The following is a 26,156-nucleotide window of genomic DNA, read 5'->3' on the forward strand; positions in this document are numbered from 1 at the left end:
TGGGCAGACATTTTGTTAAAGACAAATTGTCAAAGTATGCTTCTAGCACTAGTTATTTAATTTTGCGTTTTCCTTAGAAACACCATTCAGGTGACCCAGGTCTTCTGGGAACACCTTTCCCTGTAATGGCCCAGGAGCGTTCCAGCTAAAGGTCAGTCAAGACCCATGCTTTCTGCTCTTTTTTTTTTTCTTTTTTTAACTGTGCATTTTATAATACATCTAATCATATGCTTAGAAAACTAAACTGCAGGGGTGCCTGGGTGGCTCAGTGGGTTAAAGCCTCTGCCTTCGGCTCAGGGCATGATCTCAGGGTCCTAGGATCGAGCCCCGCATCAGGCTCGCTGCTCAGCAGGGAGCCTGCTTCCTCCCCTCTCTCTCTGCCTGCCTCTCTCCTACTTGTGATCTCTCTCTGTCAAATAAATAAATAAAATATTAAAAAAAAAAAAGAAAGAAAATGAAACTGCAAAAGATACCAAGACATGGCATTTTTTAGTCCACGTGGGATATGATTTTGCCAGTTCGCTTGCACTGTCATTGATCAGATCTTTTAAAGTCATGTCTCTTAAAAGAAGAAAGCTGACAGAGTACAAATTGGTAAGAGCTAAACCAGTATCACGGAAAGAATCTGAATCTTAAACCATGTTCAGATAACTCTCAGAATCTGATGAAGATGGGAATGCCTGGTGGCACAGTCAGTTAGGCACTCAACTCTTGGTTTTGGCTCAGGTTGTAATCTCAGGGTAATGGAATCGAGCCCCACACCATGCTCTATGCTCAGTGGGGAGTCTGCCTAAGACGCTCTTCCTCTGCCCCTCCTCCCCCACCACTCGCGCATGCGCACTTTCCCTCTTTCTCTCTAAAATAAACAAGTCTTAAAAAAAAGAATGTGGTGAAAATGATGCACCATTTATTAATGCTACCTATGAAGTCACGTGACCTCATGTCAACATTTCAAGAAGAACAGATTATTCGTTCTCTATGATTACTTTATACACACCTGAAACCACAAATATTTTAATGTATACTCCCTACATTTTCTTAGAGTTACTGTGAATCTCTCTTCCACTATGGTTTTGAACTGTGTCACACCCGTTATTCTTCACAGCTTCCACTTAGAAAATTTTACTGTAAGGCCTTGATCATGCTGGAGATACTTTTTCCCTCAAAGTAATGCATTTTTATTTGAAGGCAATCTAAGAAACATCCCCCAAACTATTCACTTCCAAATTCAGTTTTAGCAACCATTACAGATACATTCCAGGAATCTGCCAACCTCCATCATTCACGCCTGCATGAATCAATGGTAGTGAGCTTGATCTCAGGACCCTGAGATCATGTCCTGGGCCCAAACCAAGAGTCGGACGCTTAACTGACTGAGACACCCAGGCGCCCCCATGGGCAGACATTTTGTTAAAGACAAATTGTCAAAGTATGCTTCTAGCACTAGTTATTTAATTTTGCGTTTTCCTTAGAAACACCATTCAGGTGACCCAGGTCTTCTGGGAACACCTTTCCCTGTAATGGCCCAGGAGCGTTCCTGGTGTAATGGTGTAATGGCCATTACACCATTACACACCTTTATGGACGAAGCATTTATGCCCTCCCCCCAGTCTGTATGCTGAAATCCTATCCCTCAAGGTGGCAGTAGTAGAACTGGGGCCTTTGGGAAGTAGCTGAAATTAAGTGAGGTCTTAAGGGTAGAGACTTCATGAATGGGATTAATGTCCTTATAGTCAGAATCATGAGAGAGCTTGCTTCTTCTGCTCTGTTCTCTGCCATGTGAAGATACTATGAGAAGCTGTCAGTCTGCAACCTGGTGATCATTTCTGGGTAGACACCTATCCACATGCACACATACACACAAAGATACCCTTAGCTGAATTTTGTGAACTCTTGTTGAAGGGTAGATGGCTCACTTTGGTAAAATAATCCTTTGCAGGAGGAAAGTGCCATAAGATATGTAAACTATTGAGACAATTATACATGTGAGAACACAGTCTAACTGCCATTTATTGCCAGATGGAAGCATTAGTTACCACACTCTGTGACCTCATGCACACGTGTACATATGCATACATTCATACGACATTAAGAATAGCACCTGGATTTAACATATAATCTCAGTTAGGATGAACAGTACATTTTGGCTGAGGATGAAACAGAAGGTGCATCCACCATATCTTCTCTATTTTAAAAACTAAGACGATGTTAAAATTTATAAATATTCTTGAATACCTACATATAAGACATTATGCTAGCAACAGACACTCATCAGATGAATAATCCAAACACAATTATTTATATTGAATGGGCAAAAGAACATATATAACTTGTATTTGTGCTCATATTTATTATCAATCTGTCAATCATTAAAGTATTTATAAATAATCTGTAGAAATATTAAGAACTGGTTAAATATTAGTCTTTCAGAAAAAACTTGAACACTGAAAAAATTCTAAATTATAGATTTAGTTTATAGCTATAATTATCTTTAAAGTTCATTTTTTTCATCATCATCACTTTTTGTTATTTTTATGATTCTATCAAAGTCTCTTCCAGTTCTTCCAGGGAAGAATCCTGTGTATCAATTACGTGGCCGTCTACAGAGCTCAGCAACTAACCTTACGATGAATAATGCATCACGAGCTTTGATTGATGCAACATCTGAAACTTAACCAATAACTGAAAAAAGACTTTTTAATTTTATAACATGTTAATATAAAAATAGCTACAATACCTTGACTATTTCTTCAGTTCCAATTAATTCAGGGAAGAGGTCAAGTTCTACAAAATCAAAAACAAAATTATTAAAATGTTTATCCAACAATTCCAACCCTGCAGGTTTACCTTTGGATGGAAAGCAGAGAGAGAGAGAGAGGGGAAAAAAAAAAAAAGACTTGTTAACTTTGAAAATACAGAATCTCCAAAAATAAAAATTTCAGATTCTAGGTTTCAATACTACTGAACACTACATAACAGACTGTTACACACACCTATCTGAAACTGCATTCAAAACCTTCATCTCTATCCTCGACTCCAACTCCCTTCTCCTTCCCCCTCCCCTCTGTGTGGGAGTAAAGCTAAGAAGGGAGAGGCAGACAGGCTGATATTACTGAGTATAAAAAACTGAAATAATTTTTCATCAGTGTAGAGCTTCATCCTTAGCAGGGCTGATAGTTCGGGCAATGCCAGGGATTAGGGAGAGAATTGACAGGATTTAGGGGCGCCTGGGTGACTCAGTCGGTTAAGCGTCTGCTTTCAGCTCAGGTCATGATCCCAGGATCCTGGGATCCGGCCCTGCATTGGGCACCCTGCTTGGTGGGGAGCCTGCTTCTCCCTCTCCCCCTACATGTGTGCTCTTTCTCTCTCTCATTCGTTCACTCTTTCTCTCAAATACATAAATAAAATCTTAATAACAACAACAAAAAAGAATTGACACGATTTATTTTCTTGTTCAGCTACTTATTCCTTCAGTTCCTCTTCTGGTTGAGGGTCACATGATTCCTTTACTACTGTGAATCTGGGCTCACGCTAATATATATGTACACAGGGTGTCACACCAAATGGACAGGAACGACTGGCCAGAGTCACTCCAGGCCCTCCTCCCCAGGGAAACTCAGTAGTGCTGTCTACGCAAACAACGCATTGGCCAGGATCGTTCAAGCCTGCAGTTCGCAATGACCAGAATCAGTCTATCTCCAGGACATGGATATCTCAGTCCGGAAACAGAACCTGTCAGCAAATGTGAGGAAAGATTAGGAGCTGGTTCTCTCTCCAACGAGGAATCTAGACCCGATGCCAAATTACGGAGGGGCCCACGAGAGAAGCACTGTTCCTCACGCCTCATCCGGGCTGCAATGGCTTCAGCTTGAGCTGAGCATTATTACAAGAAAGCTTCTAAAGCATCTCACTCCATCTCCAAAATTCATGCTCTTCACTATCCCAAGGCTGCTTCTGTTCTAGGCTTTATACCTCTAAGTATCCTCCCGGGAAATGCATAAGCTCTAAAGTTTTCAAAGTGAATTAACATGAAATGTTGATCACATCCAGGCCTGTTTTGTAACACAGGCTTCCTTTCTTTCCTTTATCCCCCACCCCCCCACAATAGCCAAACTGTGGAAGGAGCCGAGACGTCCTTCAACAGACGAATGGATAAAGAAGATGTGGTTCATATACACAATGGGGTATTACTCGGCGATCAGAAAGGATGAATACCCACCATTTGTATCAACATGGACGGGACTGAAGGGGATTATACGGAGTGAAGTCGGTCAGTCAGAAAGAGACAATTATCATAGACAATTATCATTTGGTTTCACTCAGATGTGGAACATTAGGAATAGGATCACAGGGCAAGGGAGGGAAACCGGAACGGGAAGCCATCAGAGAGGGAGACAAACCATGAAAGACTTTAGACTCCGGGACCCAAACTGAGGGTTATGGGAGGGAAGGCAGTGGGAGGATGGGGTAACTGGGTGATGGGGATTACAGAGGGCACGTGTGGTGATGAGCACGGGGTATTATATGCAGCTAATGAACTGTTGAACACTACATCAAAAACTAATGATGTACTATATGTTGGCTAATGGAACATAATAAAAAAATAAAAAATAAAATAAAATATACATACAGAAAAGTTAAAAAAAAAACCCACAGACTTTTTTGAGTTTATTTTTATCAGAAAATTTCTAGGCATTAAGAAATGTAAGACCTTAAAAAAAAAAAAAAAAAAAAGAAAAGAAAGCAAGAAATATAAGACCATCACGTAGCCCTAAGCATGGATTGTACTTAGAGGAGTCAAGAAAAATTGAGAAGTGATTCACCCTCTCAGGAGAAGTTAGATAAAATTAATACCTTTGACTCTTCGGCTATCTCAAAGTTACTTACCCTGAACAATGTTAATTTAGCCCTGAGTTAAATTTCAATACTCTATTTTTTTTTTCTTTCTTGTTAAAACCAACCATGAAAGAGTCTGGATCCTTTATTTGGATCATTAATGTTCTCCATTTTCTATTTTTCATGCTCTTTATTCTTTATGTTTTAAAATTAAACTGATTTCAATAGTTTTAAACATTTGTGTCTCTATAACCTCCAAGGAAATCAGTACAGGTGAGTTTAAAGACGGGATGGATGCGGTGAAACTGTAAAAGACAAACAAGAACCTTCATATGATTTTCTATAAACTACAATTAGAGAAGTTCATGGACATGAAAGCCTTCAAATTCAGCCTGTAACACAATGCATAATTTTACTGAAATGCTTCTAAATGGAGTCACACCTTTTCATATACTTTTAAAATATTTTAATATTAATAAGGGCAAGTTTTAACAAATATTTGCTAGTGATACTTATATGATACTGTCAATTTTTCTCTGTGGGAAAAAAATTTGTCTTTGTGGGGAAAAAAGTCTCAGTGATAATCCATTCTCTTCAACAGGCTTAAGGAAATGTTTAAAAAATCAAAGACAAGCAAGCATGGGGCACCTGGGTGGCTCAGTGGGTTAAAACCTCTGCCTTGAGCTCAGGTCATGATCCCAGGATTCTGGGATCGAGCCCCACATTGGGCTCTCTGCTCAGCAGGGAGCCTGTTTCCCCCTCCCACTTTTTCTCTGCCTGCCTCTCTGCCTACTTGTGATCTCTGTCTGTCAAATAAATAAATAAAATCTAAAAAAAAAAAAAATACAACCAACCAAACAAACAAAAAAAAAAAACAAGCAAGCAAACCATGATCTAAGTTTACCTAACTTCATATTTCTAATGGGCAAAAACATTTTCTTACTGATTGTCAAGGCTGGGGTAGGGTATGAATAATTACCACATTGAGGACAGACTTCCTTTTCTTTCTATATTCTCAGAGTATGTCATTGCATGGGATCTATTTTTATCCCTTCACCACAGCACAAACTGACTATAAGGATTTGGGTTCTTATAAGTTAGAATATATGATTTTACCCAGTCATTTCCCCTGACGAGTATCAATGAGTTCTACAAAAACTAGCTTTACGGTTCACCCCTATAAGAAGTGAGACATTTCCTCTGGGCCTGCTTTAGGCCCGAGGGGCAGAATGTATGGCTCCAAGCAGTCCTTGGATCCCTCTCTGCTTCATGGCACTGTCATGGGTAAATACCCCAAGAGTGAATGACTTCATATCTATAAGTATTAACCCACTTTGAAGGATCTTCATTTTGGTTTCCAATTTGATTATTCAAATTGACCAAAATTCTGGGGTTGCCCTGGAATACTTCTTCCCCATTATAGTCCAAAAATCTGCTCCTGGGCCTCTTCAGAACAACTTGGAAATAAAATAATTTTAGAAAATGTTTCCTCTCTTCCTGGAGATTCTGAGGTCATATTTCTAACTCAGAGAGTTCCCAGCACCCAAGGTGTCATTCTGGTGATGGGCACAAGATCTCATGGCCGGCTGCTTCCTCACAAACAACTGGTGTTTCAGTAGCCACTGACCTGATTCAGGCAATACTGATACATTATGTTGTTCAAAATTATACTAGTTTACAGTCTTCTCGTTCACATCTCAAAACAGACTGCAAACAGGCTATAAAATGTCCAACAGTAAAGATGGTTAATATTTTTTCTTTCTAGTGAACACTTAAAATTCACGTTAAGTGTGATAACTGAACAAAAGCAATTGGTTCATTCTGGTTTTGGAGGCACATGTAATGTTAAGTTTTCTAAAAGGACATGTTAGTCACACAATAATATTCCATAACACAAAAAAGCAACACTGACGTTGGTTGGCAGGCAAGGCTTATTTAATTCAAGGAAGCCAAGTTTCACAGTGCAAAAGGGCAAAGCAATGTAGACTGCAATCTCTTCAAACTGTGATTTCAAATATTATTATATAATAACACCCATAGCACAGGATGGTACAGCAGAGCAAGGACAAATGTATAGTGATTGAACAAACACAACTATAATATGACTGAAAAGCACACAACAACAGAAAAATGTGTTGATCTAATTCAGCATGCATTTAAATTTGACACATACAATTATCAAGGCCCTACAACATGTACTTAAATAATTTCCTCTATAATTGTATAATAACTAACTCTATGCAGAAATGACACAATTATTTTAGTTATAATGAAATAAATATATTTATGAATTACTTATTCATAAATATAATTTTCTACAAAGAATATACATTTCAGTTTAACTTAACAAGATTTCCTGGACAAAATCAAATTGTTTCTTAATATAAATTTATGCATGTATTTGAAAATGGCAATTTGTAGTAATGTTTCATGGCCACTAGTCTTATGGTGACATTGCGGTACACAAGTGTAATTAAAATGCACAAACAACAATCAAATTAGCCCAAGTTAAACTCACAGTTTGGAAGGTTGAGTTTTCTTTCATGGATATGGATTAAAATATTTGAAATCTACCATTGAAAGAATGAGGCAACTATAAAATGACTTCCTTCATTTCTTCTTAACAAAAGCAAAAAACTACATACAGTATTTAGAAGAAAGCTTATCTGAAATAATAATATATAATTCAATAGGATACACTACAATAGTACTAAGTTAATGAACAACATGATTAACAGGATGAAATGGTACTAATAAAAACGATGAAATAAGCAGCAAACTCAAAGGCTACCTATATCTCCATTAGTCACATAAATCATAAAACTCACAAATCTTGTAGGTATCATCACACTAAACCACAAGAGAGTACTTTGGTCAAGATTTTTACTGTGATATATTTACCACAGAAACAATATTTAAGATAATGTAATTTTAATAACAAATTGGAAATATATGAATTGAAATGCCATTACCACCTTTTAGATCAGGAAAAATGAGTTCTAAAAGAACAAATGTCTTCTTTATGAAAAATAAGAAGACCCCAAATATTGGGTAAGTTGGCTTTTGACGGACGGCTTTTTGGTAGAAATAATTAAGGACTAACCTATGTAAGTTTTTAACATTAGCTTGGAAGAGGAATATCATAGTGGAACATCAAATCAAATACCATCTTTTACTAAAACATCATTACTGTACAAAGTGCTTTAAGGGACTGAGATATCCATGGAGATTAAATGCTATGCCCAAATTCATATCTCATAATAAATCCTCATATCTGAGGACACAACAGTGTCCTCAGCCTTTGAATAAATGGAAATCAAGTTACAATGTTTGTTATTACATATAAATGCTACATATTGATACAAGGATGTTGTACTTTGGGCCAATAGAGACTCAGTTGGACAGGAGCACTCAGAAATCACTTCTGCAGAAAATAAACATTCAGTCTGTTTTTCTTTATGCAATAAGCATCTCACCAACATAAAAAGAGAAAAAAATTCCTAAAGTTTAAAATTCTGACAGGGTGGATAGAGTCCGAAAGACATGCCACAAATAGCTAGAAGTAATTATTTTTTGTAAACTCCTGGGAAATTGTTTTATGGGCAGAAATGAGAGTGGTATAATTAAATGACAGTAGCAAATTAAGTGAATGTATTTAACATAATTCATACCCTAAAATACACAACAGCATTCACGGGGATTTTTATACGCCAGATTTCATCAATTCACATATGACATTGGCCCAATATAGTCAACGTTGCTCTGTTAAACACGTCATTTTCTGGGTGGATCCATGTGGGGAACTTTGGGGAGGGAGGACAGCCAGAGGGGGTGCACGGTATGGGATAACTGCTAATGGGCCAATAAACTGGGTGCTCAAGTTTCCATAAGATTTAGAGCTCACATTCTGTTTAACAATAACCTCTTTCTGAAAATCAATGCTAAATAAAAACAATACATTATACCCAGGTCATGAGGCAGACCCTACGAAATATTAAATAGTGACACTGCCATCATGATAGTCATAATAGTCAATAGCCATCCACATTTTAATCTGGGAAATATCTGGGCAAGTTTTGCAGCCTACAGTTTAGGAGGATACATAATCTATCATCTAATGCTCTGACAAACATACTTTAGCTTAAAAATTTAACTAGTGAGAACACCTCAGTTGAGGTAATCCATGAACAAGCTTGTAATGGAGTAAAGTCCTTGCTGTATCATAGAGACCACAAAGGCTCATCAGCATACCAGTGTTTTCTTCAATACATCAAACTGGAATAGGCTTTAATTAATATATTACCATCCATTAAAAATGTATAAAAATATCAGTGAGTTGACTCATGGTATGATAGGATGACCACAGAATATTTACATTTGTGTATGCACGTTTGCATGTATTTATGAATATGCATAAGCATGAGGTCTATATGTATATAAATATACACATATACATACATATACATACATACATAATTCCATTCTCTTACCTTAAAACTGTTTATGCTAACAAAAGGAAGGCTTTAATTATATACATTTGTAAATTGTCAAATTATCATGGTCTGCACTTTCTTTAATTATCGCATAAGGTTTTAGATCAAAAGATTTTCCCATAATACTTATAGAAAAATGCATGCAAATAAAATACAATTAGAAGCAACATCTTTGCTTCGCTTTGTGAAACAATCCTGGCAAACCAACTAAGAGGAAAGCACTCTAACCCCTTCACACAGAATTATAGAAAGTGGGTGAAAATACCTAAGATACACATATCATTTAAAAAAAAGAAAGAAAAAAGAAAGGACCCAAGACAAACTATTAGATGTTTTGTATAGATATGTCAAAGTACCTCACATGATCTTATGATCACGTATATACTTACTACAAAATGCTTTGGGGGCTGAAAAAGGAAATGAACACAAATGAAATCAATTCTTCATTTTCAAACTAGAAGTCTTAACATTTACATGGGTATTTTCACTTGATGACCATTACAGACATCACAACAGATTTTGCTGTTCTTAAATTTCACAAACAGAAAACGTCAACATTTAGAATAAATTTACTTATTGTCCTACACCAGATCTTTTGAATGAAAATGGTTTCCATGCTTCAAAAAATTAGCTGATGATCCAGACCAAAAAAAACAAAACAAAACAAAAAACAAAAAAATCATTTTGCCTTCTGGCCAAAACAATACAAATTCAGAGATAAAGCACCATTGTATCCTCTAAATAAACTAGCCTCAATTGATGTAGATATAAAGGCATAACAGGGGACTTACCTGGGTCATCAGAAGGCATGTCAACAATAAGCTGGTCACTGTACTTTCCGTATAAGCCATTAGTGCAAATGGCTACTATCTGAAGCACATAACTCATATTGGGTAGTAAATTATTGAGAATAGCACCCTAAAAGAAAGATGTCAGTAGTTATATTGATGTATTATTCTCAACAGGACACTTACATAACAGACATCTGAATTTAGAAAACATTTTCTCATCTGTTAATGGAAAATATATTTTATTAATCTAAGAAGAACCACAATGTTGTTAAATTGAACTTGTGATATTTGCGAATTACGCTTTTGTTTGTTTGTTTGTTTTGAAAAATCAATTTTAGTTTTAGAAAGTTTTATTTTCAACTAGAACTCATCAGATTCTTAAATGAGTACCCTAAACTACAAATTAATATCTTAGACAAATAAACATGTACCATTTGCAAAGGGCAAATGTGAAAAATACAATGAAAAACCAATCTATCTCTTTGTCATAACAATATATAAGCCAAACAGTAATAGAATTATTATTTTCTTAACATCATTATGAAATGAAAAAATCGCATATTCTCAAAATTGCATGACATGCATAGTTCATAATATCTCTGTTCTAGACACCTGGATTAAAAAGTCATTAGGCATTTTATCAGTTTTTTCCATACGATATTCAACACCATGGTATCAAGGACAGTTTTTGTTTAAATGCAGGTTCCTCGGCCTGGTGGGACTCCAGCTGTGTGAATGCACAGTTCAATAACGCCTTTGGCCTGCACTGGGGCTCTCCTAGGGCCATACCCAGATAAGGTGTTCTCAACTAGATCCCAATCTATGGCCAATGTTTCCCTATCAAGACAAAGTTTAATACTGAGCTAATCAGGTCACAGAAGGAACCTGAACTTTTAAAAAAAGTTTTAATTTTAATTCCAGTTAGTTAATATACAATGTTAGTTTCAGGTGTATAATACAGTGATTCACCTATTTCATACTGTAGTTTATTTTCTTTAGTGTGTGTGCGTGGGTGGAGAGGAGAAGGGAGTGGATCAGATTCCTTTGGAATCTGCCTCAGATTCCAAAAGTTCCAACTCAATTGACTTCACATCTGTTACTTGGGAATTTGTTGCAAAGAGTCCCCTACTCTATTTTCTTGTGCTGATAGAGTATGGTGGGGCAATGATATATGACAGTATCAGAGCACTGAGATTCCAGGTTCAATTATTTCCACAACTGTGAGATCACAGTCAAGGTATTTAACTGTTCTCTGAGTCCCTTTATTTGTAAAGAGAGACTACCCTAGAGGAACTCTAGGTCCTAAGTTTTGTATAAGTGTCTACTCTATAATGCTGTTGTTGGCAAAGCTGGGACCTTTCTGTAACTGAAGACAAATAAGAACCTAGTGTAATTCCCTGTAAGTTTTGACCTTAGTATAGTTTCTGCTTCCTCTCCTCTGCACTGGAGAGTTTCACACAAAGTTTAGGGCAACAATATGTAATCATTTCTAATTTTTACCTTGAACATTAAATTCTAGTGCTATCAGTACATGATATAATTAAAGTCTTCTAAGTTCTTTCCATGGAAATTAAACCACAATGTTATCAATACACGAAACAACTGATCTTCGTAGTTACCAAGTCTTGATAGCCATCTGTCAAAAATTCATGCTTGGTTTGGTCTTCTCCCTCTAACTGCTGGTACAGAACCGCAAATTTCTCAATCATGGTGTCATAAACTACTCGAGGTCTCTCCCATGTAACAAGGAGGCTGGTATAATTCTCTGGGTCAGCTTGAACATTTTCTGGTTCTGAACTGCAGACTTCAGAGAGAGACAAAAAGTCCAGTTATTATTACAATGTCAGCCTCTAGCCTTTTAACAAGGAAAAACACATATTCTACGAAAATTTGTTGTGTTTTTATTTTAACAGAAGGTGAAAAGTTAACACTTCTCCAATATGGAGCCTTTGCTTATGCCATTTCGTAGATCTGAAACACTTCTTCCTTCCCTCCTTCCTTTATCTGCTTCCTACCTTCCCATTCAGGAAACGTCTAGGTCGAATGTTCCCTCCTGCTACACATGCTCTGATCAATGTGAAGTGAGCTGTGTCATTTTCAACTGTACGTTTTGCTTTAACACTACTATTGCATTAATTGCATGTTCTCTTATATTATTTTTTCCTGAACAGGTCCTGCGTCTTGCAGCAGGTTATAAACAGAAGAGCCACAGCTTTTTATTTCTCTATTGTTTAGAACACTGTCTTGAATACATTTGGCATGCCAATTCAAAGGGTATCTTCAATCCCATGATGTTTTTATTTCTCTTGTTTGGTACCTGACAGGTATCTTTGGCTCAGGATGAAGAGCATTTAAAATTATAACACAGGGTCTATTGCCAAACATTATGTTGTTTCAAAATCCTGGAAATAATGTAAAATTCTCTATCAGAGAAAACCATATGAGAACAACTAAAACTATCCTTTCTGTATGTTTTGAAACTGAGGACAAAAATCCCACTTTGGCATTTTTAAATAGATTAAGCAATTAATTTTAGGAAATTAGGAGATTTGTTTGACTGATCTGAAAAAATACTTTGAAAATCGTTCAGGGACTTCTTACAGCAAATTCAAGCCCATGCTGGGAATCATGCCAAAGATTTAATACCATCAAAAAGAGTATTCTGATACTTTCTGAAATACATTCATACTGTGGTAATTTGGGCTAATTATGAGGATGAAAATTATAAAATTATAAAATTTTGATATTGTGCTAATGGAGCAAATCAATAAGTATAATCTTTTCATAGGCCAGATAAATTGGCAAAAGAGAGGGAGAAAGTTCTCTAAAGCTAAAGATTGATATGCTCACAGAGTCTAAGCTTTGTTTCCAGGAGATACCTGAAGTTACAAAGACACTACATGAGACCATGCAGTTAACGTAAGTCAACCAATGGTCAACTGCTAAAGACTCAGTGAAAATATTGCAACAGCATCATCAGAATGGGACCGAAAAGCCTTTTGTCTATACTAACTTGTAGTTTCGCTTGTGAACACAAGAGGGCAGCCAAAACTAACAAGTGACCTCGTCAACTGTAACTTAAATTGTATCTACAGTATTTAATAATAGGAATTTTAGCCTATGTATGTTATGCCAGCAATGGTATATAAATGTTCCAGAAAAATATGAATATATATACTTTAAATAATACATGTATAATCTTATATGAATTAGAGACAGGACTATTCACTGTAAAAACTACGGGTTTTTTAGTTTGTTTATTAAGGATTTAGGGTGAGGTGTTCCTTTCGGAGTAAGAGGATAATTCTCCAAAAACATAAATTCTTCAAGAGGCATGAATGTAGAATAAGAAAATGCATTCTAATTTAGGTCTAGACTACATCGTTGTCACTCTGTCCAGTGGCCCTTCTTTGGTGGCCACCAGATGGCAGAAGATCATCGAGCATCTCAAAAGTGAGCTCGCTACTCACGTGAGCTATATCATTGGAGGAACAGGATTGCCTCAATCTTGCTTCTAATGAACCCCGTGCTCATTTTTAGAAGGTTGAAAGCAATTCTGGACAATATCATTTGTAGATTTTGTCCTACAAAAGTCAATCCCTCTTTTTAGTGAGTAGGAAACTATCTTAAAATGCATTAAAGTTTTATGCATGCACACGAAGCAAAAATCTCTCGAGAAAATATAAAATTATTAGCTGCAAAAATACCCAAAGGACTGCTGCCTAATTAGCAGAAAATTACTTTGGTGGGATGTCTGTGTTTATTTCGCCTTAATAGTTGAAATCAGCAGATGTTTCAAATTTTAAGAATCAGCATTAATATAAAGTAGGGCTTTAAAAAGAAACTTGTATTTCCTTGTCACTGAGTTATTATTCCTTAGCTTTCTGCTTTATAAATATGTTAGAGCTTACAGGTAATTTGTTTAATAGTTGAGATTTCACATTTTAATGAGAAATTTACTTTTTTAGATGTTTCTTTTGTGATAATCAATAGCTTAGCAACATGTTATAAAATGGCAGCTGAATTTTATCTTTTAGATGCTAGCTGAAATAGGGATCTTCCAGAAAAAAGATAATATACTTCAGAACGTATTCAAGAGAAATACCGGTACTTCTGTATATTGTTTATGATCTTGCCAAAGGGCTGCCTTTCTATAAGGTAGGAATGGATTTTTTAAAATAATAATCTAGTTCATTTCATATACACTACTTGGTGTTCATACAAAAAAGTGGGTAATGACCGTGGAATAAGTTATTAATTTGCACTAAATTTTCCAGGTTTACCTTATATATTTCTTATTAAAATTTGCTTATCATATTAGAAGGATATATACTCTATACATCACATCATCTGGACTGAAAATGAAGGAAGGCTTTTCCAGATCAACATTTACTCAGACACCAAATACAAGCTACTGAGTGATATAATAAGACAGTAACAAAAAAATAATTTCCTTGATTATGGGGAGTTCAGATCCATACTGAGTCTTCATTTCTTTCTTTAAGACTAAATCCCATGCCCTATTCCTTTCCACAAGCTGCACGTGATCTGGGTCACAGTGATGGATTTTTTCAAGAACACTGGCCAAGAAGGAGAATCTGGTTCCTGCAGCCCTTGGCAATGAGCCAGGCTGTGACAAATCTGGGGTCCATGTCAAGTCACACAGAATACAAGTAAGTGCCTCAGTACAAATGCAAAGTCTGTTCACATGGAAAGAACGAGGATGTGGTTTTCTTTTTAAGGGAGCTATAAGTGTTCTGACTTCAAAACCGATTTTTAACATTCAATGCTCATCTCCTTGGTTCCAGGCACTCTGGACATACAAATAAAGATGGCACTGTTCTTGCCTTTAGGAAACTCAGTCCTATGACAGCTGCTAACCTTTAAATTTAGTAAGCTATTAAATGTAATGGGTGCTTTGAGTTTCTATGTCCTAGACCCCATTCTAAAAGAATGCAAAGGAAACTTGTAAAAGAAATATGCCATTGAGACCAAGTTTGGCTGTGCTTTCAAAATTACACGTTTTTGCCACTTAAGAGTTGTAAAAGCTTCACACACTTGCAGCTGATACCAGGTCATGTGTTTTCTCACGACTTCTGCGAGCTTAAATGGAGAGTGAATGCGCCGCACAGAGGAACACACAAGACCTGCAGAGCGGGTACCAAAGACTGAAGCACTGAGTTTTAAAAGGGAAAAGGAAAACGTGGAAAAAGAAAAGGAAACTAAAGAAGGAGAAATACAGATGAAGAGCGTATAGACAACTCCAGCTGTGACAAGTCTCTCAGCCAAGCACAAAAGTTGATGCTGATGGCCAAGGGAGACAACAAGGCTCTTTCCACCTTTGCTGTTCTAAGTGCCTGGTTTAGAGGAAGGACAGATTGCCTGATGGAGAAGGTCCAGCCTTAGCTCCACGGACTAAGGGTAAGACTGTGGATGCAGCTGAAAAGACAAAATGGTGATTCTTGGGGAGTGGCAGAGAAAAGGTCACAATCACCTAAGATGTCACTAGATTTTACCCAGTTAGTTCCCAATGAGCAGACGTTTGGTGCAGTTCAACACAGCCCAAGACAAAAGAACTCTGTGATACACACTGATAAACCCACCATATCCTCCTTTGAGGCGGACGAGCCTTACTTCAAAAAATACTGAGACAGGTGTTTTGATGACTTCGTTACAAAGAACTTGAAGATTTACAGACTCAGAAGACAACCAATATTAAGGTTGTGATTTCCCCTCAGGCAGCAGCAGATCTTAATGAAACTACATGTAAACATTGCCACAAATGTTAAAAACAATAACTAGAAATGATCCGCCATTGATCTGTACCTCTCAATGACTGCATTACTCACTTTAGACAAGTAGCCAAAAGGAATCTTTCAGACTCTACCTAATTCAGTCAGTCTTTTCTAGGGACACATTGTAACTTCATCAACAAAATATACAACCGTCTAAGAAGTAAATAATCTTCAGGTCGCTTTTCTGCAGTAGTTGAAGCACAGTTTTAACATTCACGTGACCTTAACGAATGCTACTTAAAATTACTGACCTTCAAGAAGGTGAGTCTACTGATGTTTAATTCATCATGACATTTTTCAGGAAAGTACAGAAAATTTCTCGCAGCTCAAATACAATATTAGGCTACAGGGACACTCTTTCATGCAAATCTGTCTTGAAAAGCATTTTATATATATATATTTTTTATTTTTTATTTTTTTAAAGAAAGTTTGCACTGGGGCACCTAGGTGGCTCAGACGGTTAAGTGTCTGCCTTTGACTCGGGTCATGATCCCAGGGTCCTGGAATCGAGTCCCGCATCAGGCTCCCTGTTCAGTGGGAAGTCTGCTTCTTCCCCCCTCTCTCTGTCTCATGAACAAATAAATAAAATCTTGAAAAAGAAAAAGAAAATTTGCATTGAATATATTGCAAGGCTAGCAAATGAGATCTGAACTGCATTTATGATTTTATTCAACAAGCAAAAGCCTTAAACATGGAAAACTGAATGGCACCCCCAACTTGCTGTGATTGCTTGCCTCCATATGTATGTGCGCACACACACACACACACACACACACACACAAGTGTGTATATACACACATTATATTAATATAGCTCTAAGTCTGGGACACATTATGTTTAAGGGACTGTACTGCTTTGCAAACTTTAGCCCACTTAAACTTCACAACAAAGTGGCCTTTTTAATTCTAATTTTATAGGTGAAGTAACTTGACAATTTTTTAATACTTTATTTATGTATTTGAGTCCGTGTGCCTGAGCAGGGGGGAGGTGCAGTGGGAGAGGGAAAGCAGACTCCCTTCTGAGCGCTGAACCCGAAGGGGGGGCCTCAATCTCACGACCCAGAGATCAAGACCACAACCAAAATCAAGAATCAGATGCTTAACCCACTGAGCCACCCAGGCGTCCTATAACTTGACCAATTTTATTTAACAAATAAACACTGGCCAGCAAGGTTTGACATCAGAAGTCTACCAGACTTCAAAACCCAGAGTCTTCCCCGCTGTGCTGCAGGATGTCCTTGCTTCTTAGTGGGAGAGGTTTGCTAAGAAGGCAGCAGGAAAGCATCTGGTGCCTGGGAAATATGAGATTACCTTGAACCTCACCTACTTTACACTCATGCTGTGTTTTTATGGTGATTCACACATGCTCCTCATTATCTAAAAGACAGTTTTTACTAACTCCTTTAAGATTCTGTTAAATTCTGTGATTCTTAGAATGGTCAGTGTCCATTCCATCGTGCCAAAAAGAAATATCTCTAATAAATGGCAGCTCTACATAAAAATGCAAAAATAGGGGCGCCTAGGTGACTGCCTTCAGCTCATGTCATGATCCCAGAGTCCTGGGATTGAGTCCCACATCAGGCTCCCTGCTCCACAGGGAGTCTGCTTCTTCCTCTGACCTTCTCCTCTCTCATGCTCTTTCTCACTGTCTCTTTCTCAAATAAATAAATAAAATCTTTTTAAAAAATGCAAAAATAGAGGACTGAAGTGCTGGTAAAATACGCATTCATTCCCAAACACTCATTGAGTTCCTGCTATACAGGAACATTGAGTTCATTGAGTTCCTGCTATACAAAAATGAATAAGGCTTAATCTCTACCCTCAAGAAGCTTACATAGACATTCAGACCTCACACGTTTTTTGCAATTATTTGCAAAGTTTTTTGCAAAATATATTTTTCCACAATGTATTTACTGAAGGCTGAATTGTGACAATTTTCATGTCACCCCTTCACTCCCAGTCAAAATGAGGATGCTAGATATTTATAAAATCAAACTATATAAATAAAACTTGAGTGTCCTCAAAATTGAGGAATTGGTTTAGTAAATTCTTATGACAATACAATGGAATACTACACAAAATTAAGAATGGTGCATAATATATTTGTATCATCGAGTAAAAAAAATCAACAAACATATAGATAGTAAGTCTCATTTCTGTGAGATAGAAGAATATATTTTTGATTTAAGAGAAAGTCCTAGAAGGATATTCACCAAAATCCTTAGAGTGGTTAGGTCTGAGTGGTGACATTACAGGGAATTTTAATTTTTTCCTGTGTGTTTTTCTGTGTTTCATGCCTTTTTAATAATGTTCATGTAGTAAAAACTTATTTTCATATTAAATTTAATAAAGATTAAATCCTGAACATAAACACAATTCCTTAATTTTTATTCTCAAATTTAGTCCCCAAAAGTAGAAGTGGGATAATATGTCTATTAAGAAGAAAACCATCATAATATACCCATGGCAAAAGATAATAAAGATTTCTTGAATGCAAATACTCATGATGGGAAAACTAAGAATTCAATCGTTTCAGTTTGTGAAAAAGGCCAATGTCTTTTCTTTTTCTTTTTTTTTAAGGTAGGCTTCATGACCAATATGAGCCTTGAACTCAAGTCCCTGAGACTGAGTTGCATGCGCTACCAACTGAGCTACCCAGGCACCCCTGCTAGGTTTTTATTATATGAAAATGGATTCTTTCCATCATTCAGTGAGTATTTGGTGAATGAGAGCATTATGTTAGCTCCTCAATGGAGGTAAAGACTTATTTACTTCTTCTACAGGGCTTAGTGTCCAATGGAGGAGACGAGTAAGTAAATGGACAATTGTCATACTGTGGCAAATGCTATGCACTTCAGATGCACAGAACATGACACGACACCAGACGAGCATCACTGACTTTGTACTCTGTGGCCATGACCTTCATGAGTGCCCATCCCTTTTGATGAGGATGGAGATAGACTCAGAGATGGTCTCAGATAGACTCAGAGATAGACTCGGTGATGCAAAGTTGGCTTGAGTCTTGAAGAACGAGGAGGAGGCAAGCAAGTGGAGATAGGTGGGAAGAACATGCCGTGGTGGAAATAGCACGTAATATATAACGTGGGAGATGCTGGTCATCCATCTTCAGAGGACATCAGGCAGTTCATTTGGTACAAGAATAGGAAGCTCATGGCAGAGAATTAAGCCTGACTAGGAAGTGCTCTGCAATGTTGAATGGTTTGGATTTCATTCTAGAGTCAGTGGAAAGCCATCGAAGAGTTTTAATGAAATACAATTGACAAAAGTACATAGCAAATAAAAATATTTATTTCAGGGCACTTGGGTGGCTCAGTAGATTAAGCCTCTGCCTTCGGCTCAGGTCATGATCCCAGGGTTCTGGGATCCAGCCCCACATTGGGCTCTCTGCTCAGTGGGGAGCCTGCTTCCGTTCCTCTCTCTTTGCCTGCCTCTCTGCCTACTTGTGATCTCTGACTGTCAAATAAATGAACAAAAATCTAAAAACAAACAAACTTCTTTCTTTTTTTTTTAAATTTTATTTATTTATTTGACAGAGAGAGATCACAAGTAGGCAGAGAGGCAGGCAGAGAGAGAGAGGAGGAAGCAGGCTCCCTGCTGAGCAGAGAGCCCGATGAGGGACTCGATCCCAGGACTCTGAGATCATGACCCGAGCCGAAGGCAGCGGCTTAACCCACTGGGCCACACAGGCGCCCCAAACAAACTTATTTCATTTGCTACTTGATCTACTGTATTTTCTAAAAGGAGATGATTAAGTGTAGCTGGGTTTTTTTTTCCCCCTAAACAATTGTCTATTATTTACCAGACAGAATATTATAGTATTTAGTATTGCTGGTAGAAATACAATGAAATTTCTTCACTTTGAGACAATTCAATTAGAAGTTTATGGTCATGTTAAATGTAGCTTAGTCATCACTGTTATCTTGTGCTCTGTTTTGTTGTTGTTGTTAAAGGATAAATAATTCTCACAAACATTACATTGAAATAATAAAAGCATGCTGTTTTAATGCTAATCTTCAAAAGCAGATGACTATTAGATTAATATTATAGATGGCCAAGAATTCACTGTACAGCTGAGATCAAAGAAGCCCATGTCCTTGGAAATATTTCAAGTCCACAAAGCAAAGGCCACTTCGCCTATTTCTTTCATCAACCAGTACACGCTCCGTGTAAGCCATAAAGGAGAAGTCAGTAGATGCATCTGATCGTGTCCTCTGGACATTTTCAAAGGCTTCTGACTGTGGGTCAACTTCAAAAGACACTGAGGGCAGTGTGGAGACTTGCCCCTCGTGTCCTCTCCAATGCTTGGGCCTAACAAACTTCTTTTCCCCTGAAGAAAAACTGAAAAAAAGACTCCCTTTTTATTCATTAACGATTCAGTGTGTTTGCTCTCAATCACTGCTGCGTGTTACGCTCTCCCCTCAGAGCTGCCCACATAAAGATAAGGCTTTAAAACCTCAATCATGCGCCAGAACTCAGCTCAAATGTCGTTCTCTCAGACAGGCTCTTGCCCACCCCAAGCAGAAGTGATCTCCCCAAACTCTGCACACCTCTGCCCCTTATTCATTCATTTCCTAGAGCTCTTAGCACAAACACCATAACGTGAATTTGGAGGTTGGCATATGTGGCTTTGCCATCTATTACTATGTGTTTTAAAAAATCACTTTCCTTACTGAATCTCAGTATTTCTCACCTGCAAAATGGGGTTATATGTGTGGGGAAGAACAGCTTTATTCATTCATTCATTCATTCAGAATCTCAAGCAGGCTGCATGAGTGCAGACCCCGCCGTCGGGCTCAGTCTCAGGACCCTGAGATTATGACCTGAGCCAAAACAAAAGTGGGAGGCTTAAGTGAGAGAGCCACCCAGGCGCCCCCAAGAACAGTTGTTTTTATTTCTATTTTTTAATGTTTTTTAAGGATTTTGTTTATTTATTTGAGAGAGAGAGAGCAGAGTGAGAAAGAGAGCACGAGCAGCGGAGAGGGTCAGAGGGAGAAGGAGAAGCAGGGAGCTCACTATGAGGGTTGATCCCAGAATGCAGATTTTACTGTCTGGACCCTGGATCAGGACCTGAGCAGAAGGTCACTTTGCGGATCGAGCCACCCAGGTGCCCCAGAACAGCTGTTTTTAAACGTTATTTTATAAATGTGGTAACTGAGATTCAGAGAAGTAAAACAGCTTACCTAAAGCTATAAAGCTAATAATCAAATTTTTCTAAAAATCTGTTTTCTGTATTTTCCATTATTCTGCAATTCCTATAACACTGAATCTATAAAAGTGTTAGAAAAATTATATTTCAATACATACCTGCTTCATGAATCTCTTCCTTTCCAGTATATGAGGAAAACACCTGCCTAGAGAACTTGTACTGTTGTTCTCGAAAATTATTTTGTAAGTAGTCCATCAGCATGACATAACCAGACTGTTGCATTGTAAGAACTTCACAAAAAACAGCCAACTGGAAAAAAGATCATTTAACATACAATTTAACGTATCTGCTTCAAAGGCATCTGTAAGTGCTTTAAAATAGATATTCAGTAGTAAAGCTTAGAAAATAATTATTTTTAAATTGCTTCAAATTTCTGCATTTGTTTGAAATTCCAAGATTACCTGGCTTTCAGAGATGCTAACTGTATCTTTAAAAATAATCCAGTCAACAGTGTCTGTGCAGGGAGGCGATGTCAATGAGCCATTGTAAGTGTAATACTTGTCGGTTGAGTTTGGTAGAAGGTTCAGCAATATGAAGGGATCTAATGCAGCCTGTTTCCCTACAAAGAAGTAAAAACATATATCTCAGTTGGAATCTCAATACTGGAACTTAGAAGTTCAAAGCTTCTATGAAACAGAGACATCGGTTTTGTTATAAATTTAATAAATGAAATTTTAAGAATATTTTAGATATATTCAAAAATAGTGATAAAACCAACATATTCTGAATTTCCTTATATGTATAGGGTTAAATGTTTCAACTTTACACTAGCAGGAGGCTGGAGAGATTATTTTCAATACAAAAGATATTCAGAAAAAAAGATATTCAGAAATCATATAACCATCTTAAGAGATACAGTAAAATCATTTGAGAAGACTTAATATTAGTTTGAAGAAAACAAAAATAAAACCTTATTCTGGTGAAGATTATCTTCCAAAGCCTATAATAAATGATATATTTAAAAATGACTTATTGGGCAAGATTTCCCCCTAGAGATATAGAATGAAACAAAACAAAACAAAACAAAATCCTGCTATCACCATTTCTAATTAACACTGAACTGGAGGACTGGGCCAGCACAATATAGTAAGAAAAAGAAAAAAGTCATAAAGATTGGATATGATGAAATGATACCATTGTATTTTAAAAATACGTGATTGTGCATGTAAAATACTGAAAAGAATTTACAGGCTTAGAATTAGTAAATTTATTTAGTAAAGTCACTGTACATAAGATCAATATACCAAAATTAATTATATCTCTATGTACCAATATCAATCAGTAAAAAATGAAATTTAAAACAATATATTTCATAACAACAAAATATCAAATACAAGTAAATCTAACAAATGATGTGTACAACATCTAGATTGAAAATTATGAAATTTTCTTGAAAGAATTAGAAAAAACCTTAAAATGATAGGAAATGCCAAGTTCATGGATAGGAAGATTTAGTATCGTGAAGGTGTTGATTGTCCCCAAACTGATTTATGGAGTCAACAAATCTTATCAAAATCCCAGAGACTTTTGTACATGTACGTATGTGTGTGTATTTACTGACATGCTGATTTTAAAATTTAAATGGTAATGGAAATAAAAGTTAAGACAATCTTGAGCAATAGCAAAGTAACTGGAGAACTTTCATGACAGGTAGGAAGATCTGTTATATAAAACTATAGAGATCATGATAATGAAATATTCATGCAAAGATAGACAAAGAGATTAATGAAAGAGAATAGGGAACCCAGACCCATACCTATATGGTCACTTGATTTAGGACAGGAGAAATTATTATGTAGTTGGAATGGAGGGCCTTTTTAGTAAACAGTGATATATCAATTGGATATCCTTATGGAAAAAAGAGAATCATGGTTCCCTACTTCACAAGGTTAAAACAGTGAGTTCTAAATAGATCATAGATCTAAACGTGAACAGAATATTAAAGCTTTTAGAGGAAAACAGAAAATTCTTTTTATAACCATAAGGTAGGCTGAGATTTCTGAAATGGCATACAAAAAGTGTTTATCGTAAAGAGAAAAGTGACAAACTTTAATACATGATAATTAAGATCTGTTTATCAACAGCTACTATTAAGGAAATAAATGGTAAGATGAGTGGAAAGTATCTTCTGGATACAATATATAGGATAATAAATAGATTTTATTTATAGATACAATAATATTTATTTTCTATCTTGTATCCAGAATAGAAAATCCCTATTAAAAAATTAGTAGAGCTTTCCTACGAAGGCCATGTGGCCTTACACTCTGAAACAGTCTTTCTCCTTAAGTCGTCCCGTATTTGCTTTTGGACCTCTCCCGCGGCACTTTTCAAAAGCACTGTCCTCTCGCCACTTAGCTTTTTGTGCACCAGCCCTCACTCGTCTCAGCAGCAATCTGCTTGCCGGCAAGATCTGGGGGTAACTCGTTTTCCTGTTCTATCTAGTCCAATGCATGTCCTCTGTTCCCTCCAGGAGACTTAAGTCATTAAGAAGTAGTCTCTGAATCCAATTTAATCTAGATTTAGCGTTTGGCACCGTGCAGAGCAGTTCTGTTAGAGTGGGCAGTTAGTCCTGACCAGGAGGGGTCTCCTCCGCCCAGGGAACCACCCCATCCCTCGCACACCAACCCCTCCCGCTCTACTGCACAGACGGATAAGCAGGACACACCGGCTACAGGGACCGCCTCAACTAGGAGCATGCGCACTTCCGAAAGACCCCCTCCGCTAGGAACCCTGACGCTATTATAATATCTTTATAATATCCTTTGCATTGCGGTCCAGGGTTGAGTTTAGGCGCTCAGGGGAAAATGATTAAACGGTGGGGAAAAGTGGGAGCAGAGGAAACCAAGTAGGGTCCAAGGGTGGACGGATAATGATGAGATGGGAGGGAGCGAAGAGACCCGATAACCCCCCTAGAAGGGCACAGTGAGAAACTCAGCCTGTTTCCACCCATCCTCGGGTCAGCCCGCTCCTCTGCCTCAGGGGTGTACTGTCGATTTTTGCGAAGTGAAAAACAAAACTTTGCTACTTCAAAACTCTCTTGGGTCTCTTGACTGAATTCTTTCCCTCAAGAAGACAAGAACTGCGAAATTCCAGAACCCCCTGCAGGTTAACACTTGCATCCCTATTCGAATAATCTGGGGAGATTTAAAAAACAAAACAAAACAGAACAACAAATCAGTGTTCCAGACCCCACCCCAGACCATATTAATTTAAATCTCCTGCAGTAGGGCCTGGGCATTTACATTTTCAAGAAAGCATCCTCTGTTGATTTAACTTTGCAGCCAGCGTTGTAACCCCAAAGTAGAGGGAAGCCTTTGGGATATGTTAGTCTTTTTTAATCCACTTTCCATATTATATTATTTTAATTTCAGCTCTAAACTCCATGAAGATTGGACATATCCAGAAAGCCTCAAAGAAAAGAAAAATTCCATTTTTCTACAATCCAGAAACTCTTGAAGGAAGGAGGGATGCTGGTAATAATTAAAATTATAGATAACTGCTTTCAGTCTGAATTTAAAAATCTGCTTGGCCGAATTGATAATGTCATGTATATACAACCTAAATCTAATTTTAATCCATTAGAAAATTCAGATTATGCTCCATTTCATGGATTAATTAGTAACTTCCAAAAGTATGTCCCCCTCTCTTTTTAATCATCCTGAGATGATCAGAATTCAGACTTGGATTCAAGTTCCCTGAAACTGAGAAAAATATTTTTAATACGTGAATGTTTCCCATTTTCAGATTTATGCTTTTAATATGTGAAAAATGTTGTGATTAAATAACCTCTTTAATCATCAGTGTGCTACAATTGTTTCTTTTTTCTGCTGAAGACAAAATTTATCCTACAAATGTTCTGTGGAAATGTGGATGTGGAGAATACTAATTAAGTAAGGACCCAAACATTGACTCACTGCTAAATTAGGCGGGAAATGAAATGACACCAGGAAAGCTAGAGGCCAGAAAAGGGAGAGGTGAGACCTGAATAGGGATGGTGAAATAGAGAATTTTCTTGAAATGCTAACTGTTTTGTATCTTATTTTTAAAATGTCATTTACAGGGGCACCTGGGTGGCTCAGTGGGTTAAAGCCTCTGCCTTCAGCTCAGGTCATGATCTCAGAGTCCTGGGATAGGGCCCCGCATCGGGCTCTCTACTCAGTGGGGAGCCTGCCTCCCCCCTCTCTCTGCCTGCCTCTCTGCCTACTTGTGATCTCTCTGTCAAATAAATAAATAAAATCTTTTTTTAAAAAAATGAAAATAAAATAATATGTCATTTACATACATGTCCTAAATGTCTGTCTTCTGACTTGAATAACACAGGACTTTTCAGTTACAGTAGAGCTTTTTGATTAGACTCCTGTCTTCCGTGAAAATTGGAATAAGATGATTTTTTGAATCTGTGTCTAGCAAAAACGTTTGCTTCATCTGAATCACCTCAGTACTGTGAGCGAACACGGGCTAGAATCACACCTGACTCGATGCTGCTGAATTGTGATCATTCAGTCACTGTTCATTTGAACGTACGCTGGTGACTAACCAGTCAGTCAGCGCTCCGCTTTTATAGCTTGCTGAGAGCAGGAGGGGGAAGATGAGTGGGGAGAGAGTCAAGGAGATGAAGACGAAGACCACAACAGGGTCAAGCACCTGGCATGAGCCACTAAATAGTTAAAACCAACGTTTACTGTGGAATTTTAAGAAACAAAACAGAGCATCTTAGGGGAAGAGAGGAAAAATAAAACAAGAAGAAACCATAGAGGGAGACAAACCGTAAGAGACTTAATCAGAGGAAACAAACTGAGGGTTGCTGGAGGGGAGGAGGGGAGGAGGGAAGGGGTGGCTGGGTGGCTCAGTGGGTTAAAGCCTCTGCCTTCGCTCGGGTCATGATCCCAGGGTCCTGGGATCAAGCCCCGAATCAGGCTCTCTGCTCGGCAGGGAGCCTGCTTCCTCCTCTCTCTCTGCCTGCCTCTCTGCCTACTTGTGATCTCTGTCAAGTAAATTAAAAAAAAAAAAAA

At 37.5% G+C, this 26,156-nt stretch overlaps 1 protein-coding gene across 4 annotated transcripts in view; it reads right to left on the bottom strand.

The window, feature by feature from the left end:
- Positions 1–26,156, bottom strand: part of PTPRZ1 (protein tyrosine phosphatase receptor type Z1) — a 176,974-nt gene that overhangs the window by 47,690 nt on the left and 103,128 nt on the right. For all 4 annotated transcript variants that reach the window (XM_059396505.1, XM_059396504.1, XM_059396503.1 and 1 more), the window contains exons 7-11: positions 21,543–21,700; positions 21,240–21,390; positions 11,740–11,924; positions 10,121–10,247; positions 2,738–2,784 (exon numbers count right to left, since the gene is read on the bottom strand). In XM_059396505.1, the coding sequence (XP_059252488.1) occupies positions 2,738–2,784; positions 10,121–10,247; positions 11,740–11,924; positions 21,240–21,390; positions 21,543–21,700 (668 nt within the window). The remainder of the gene's footprint in view (positions 1–2,737; positions 2,785–10,120; positions 10,248–11,739; positions 11,925–21,239; positions 21,391–21,542; positions 21,701–26,156) is intronic.

The sequence above is a fragment of the Mustela nigripes genome, chromosome 4, assembly GCF_022355385.1.
Source record: "Mustela nigripes isolate SB6536 chromosome 4, MUSNIG.SB6536, whole genome shotgun sequence".
NCBI classification, from domain to species: Eukaryota; Metazoa; Chordata; class Mammalia; order Carnivora; family Mustelidae; genus Mustela; species Mustela nigripes.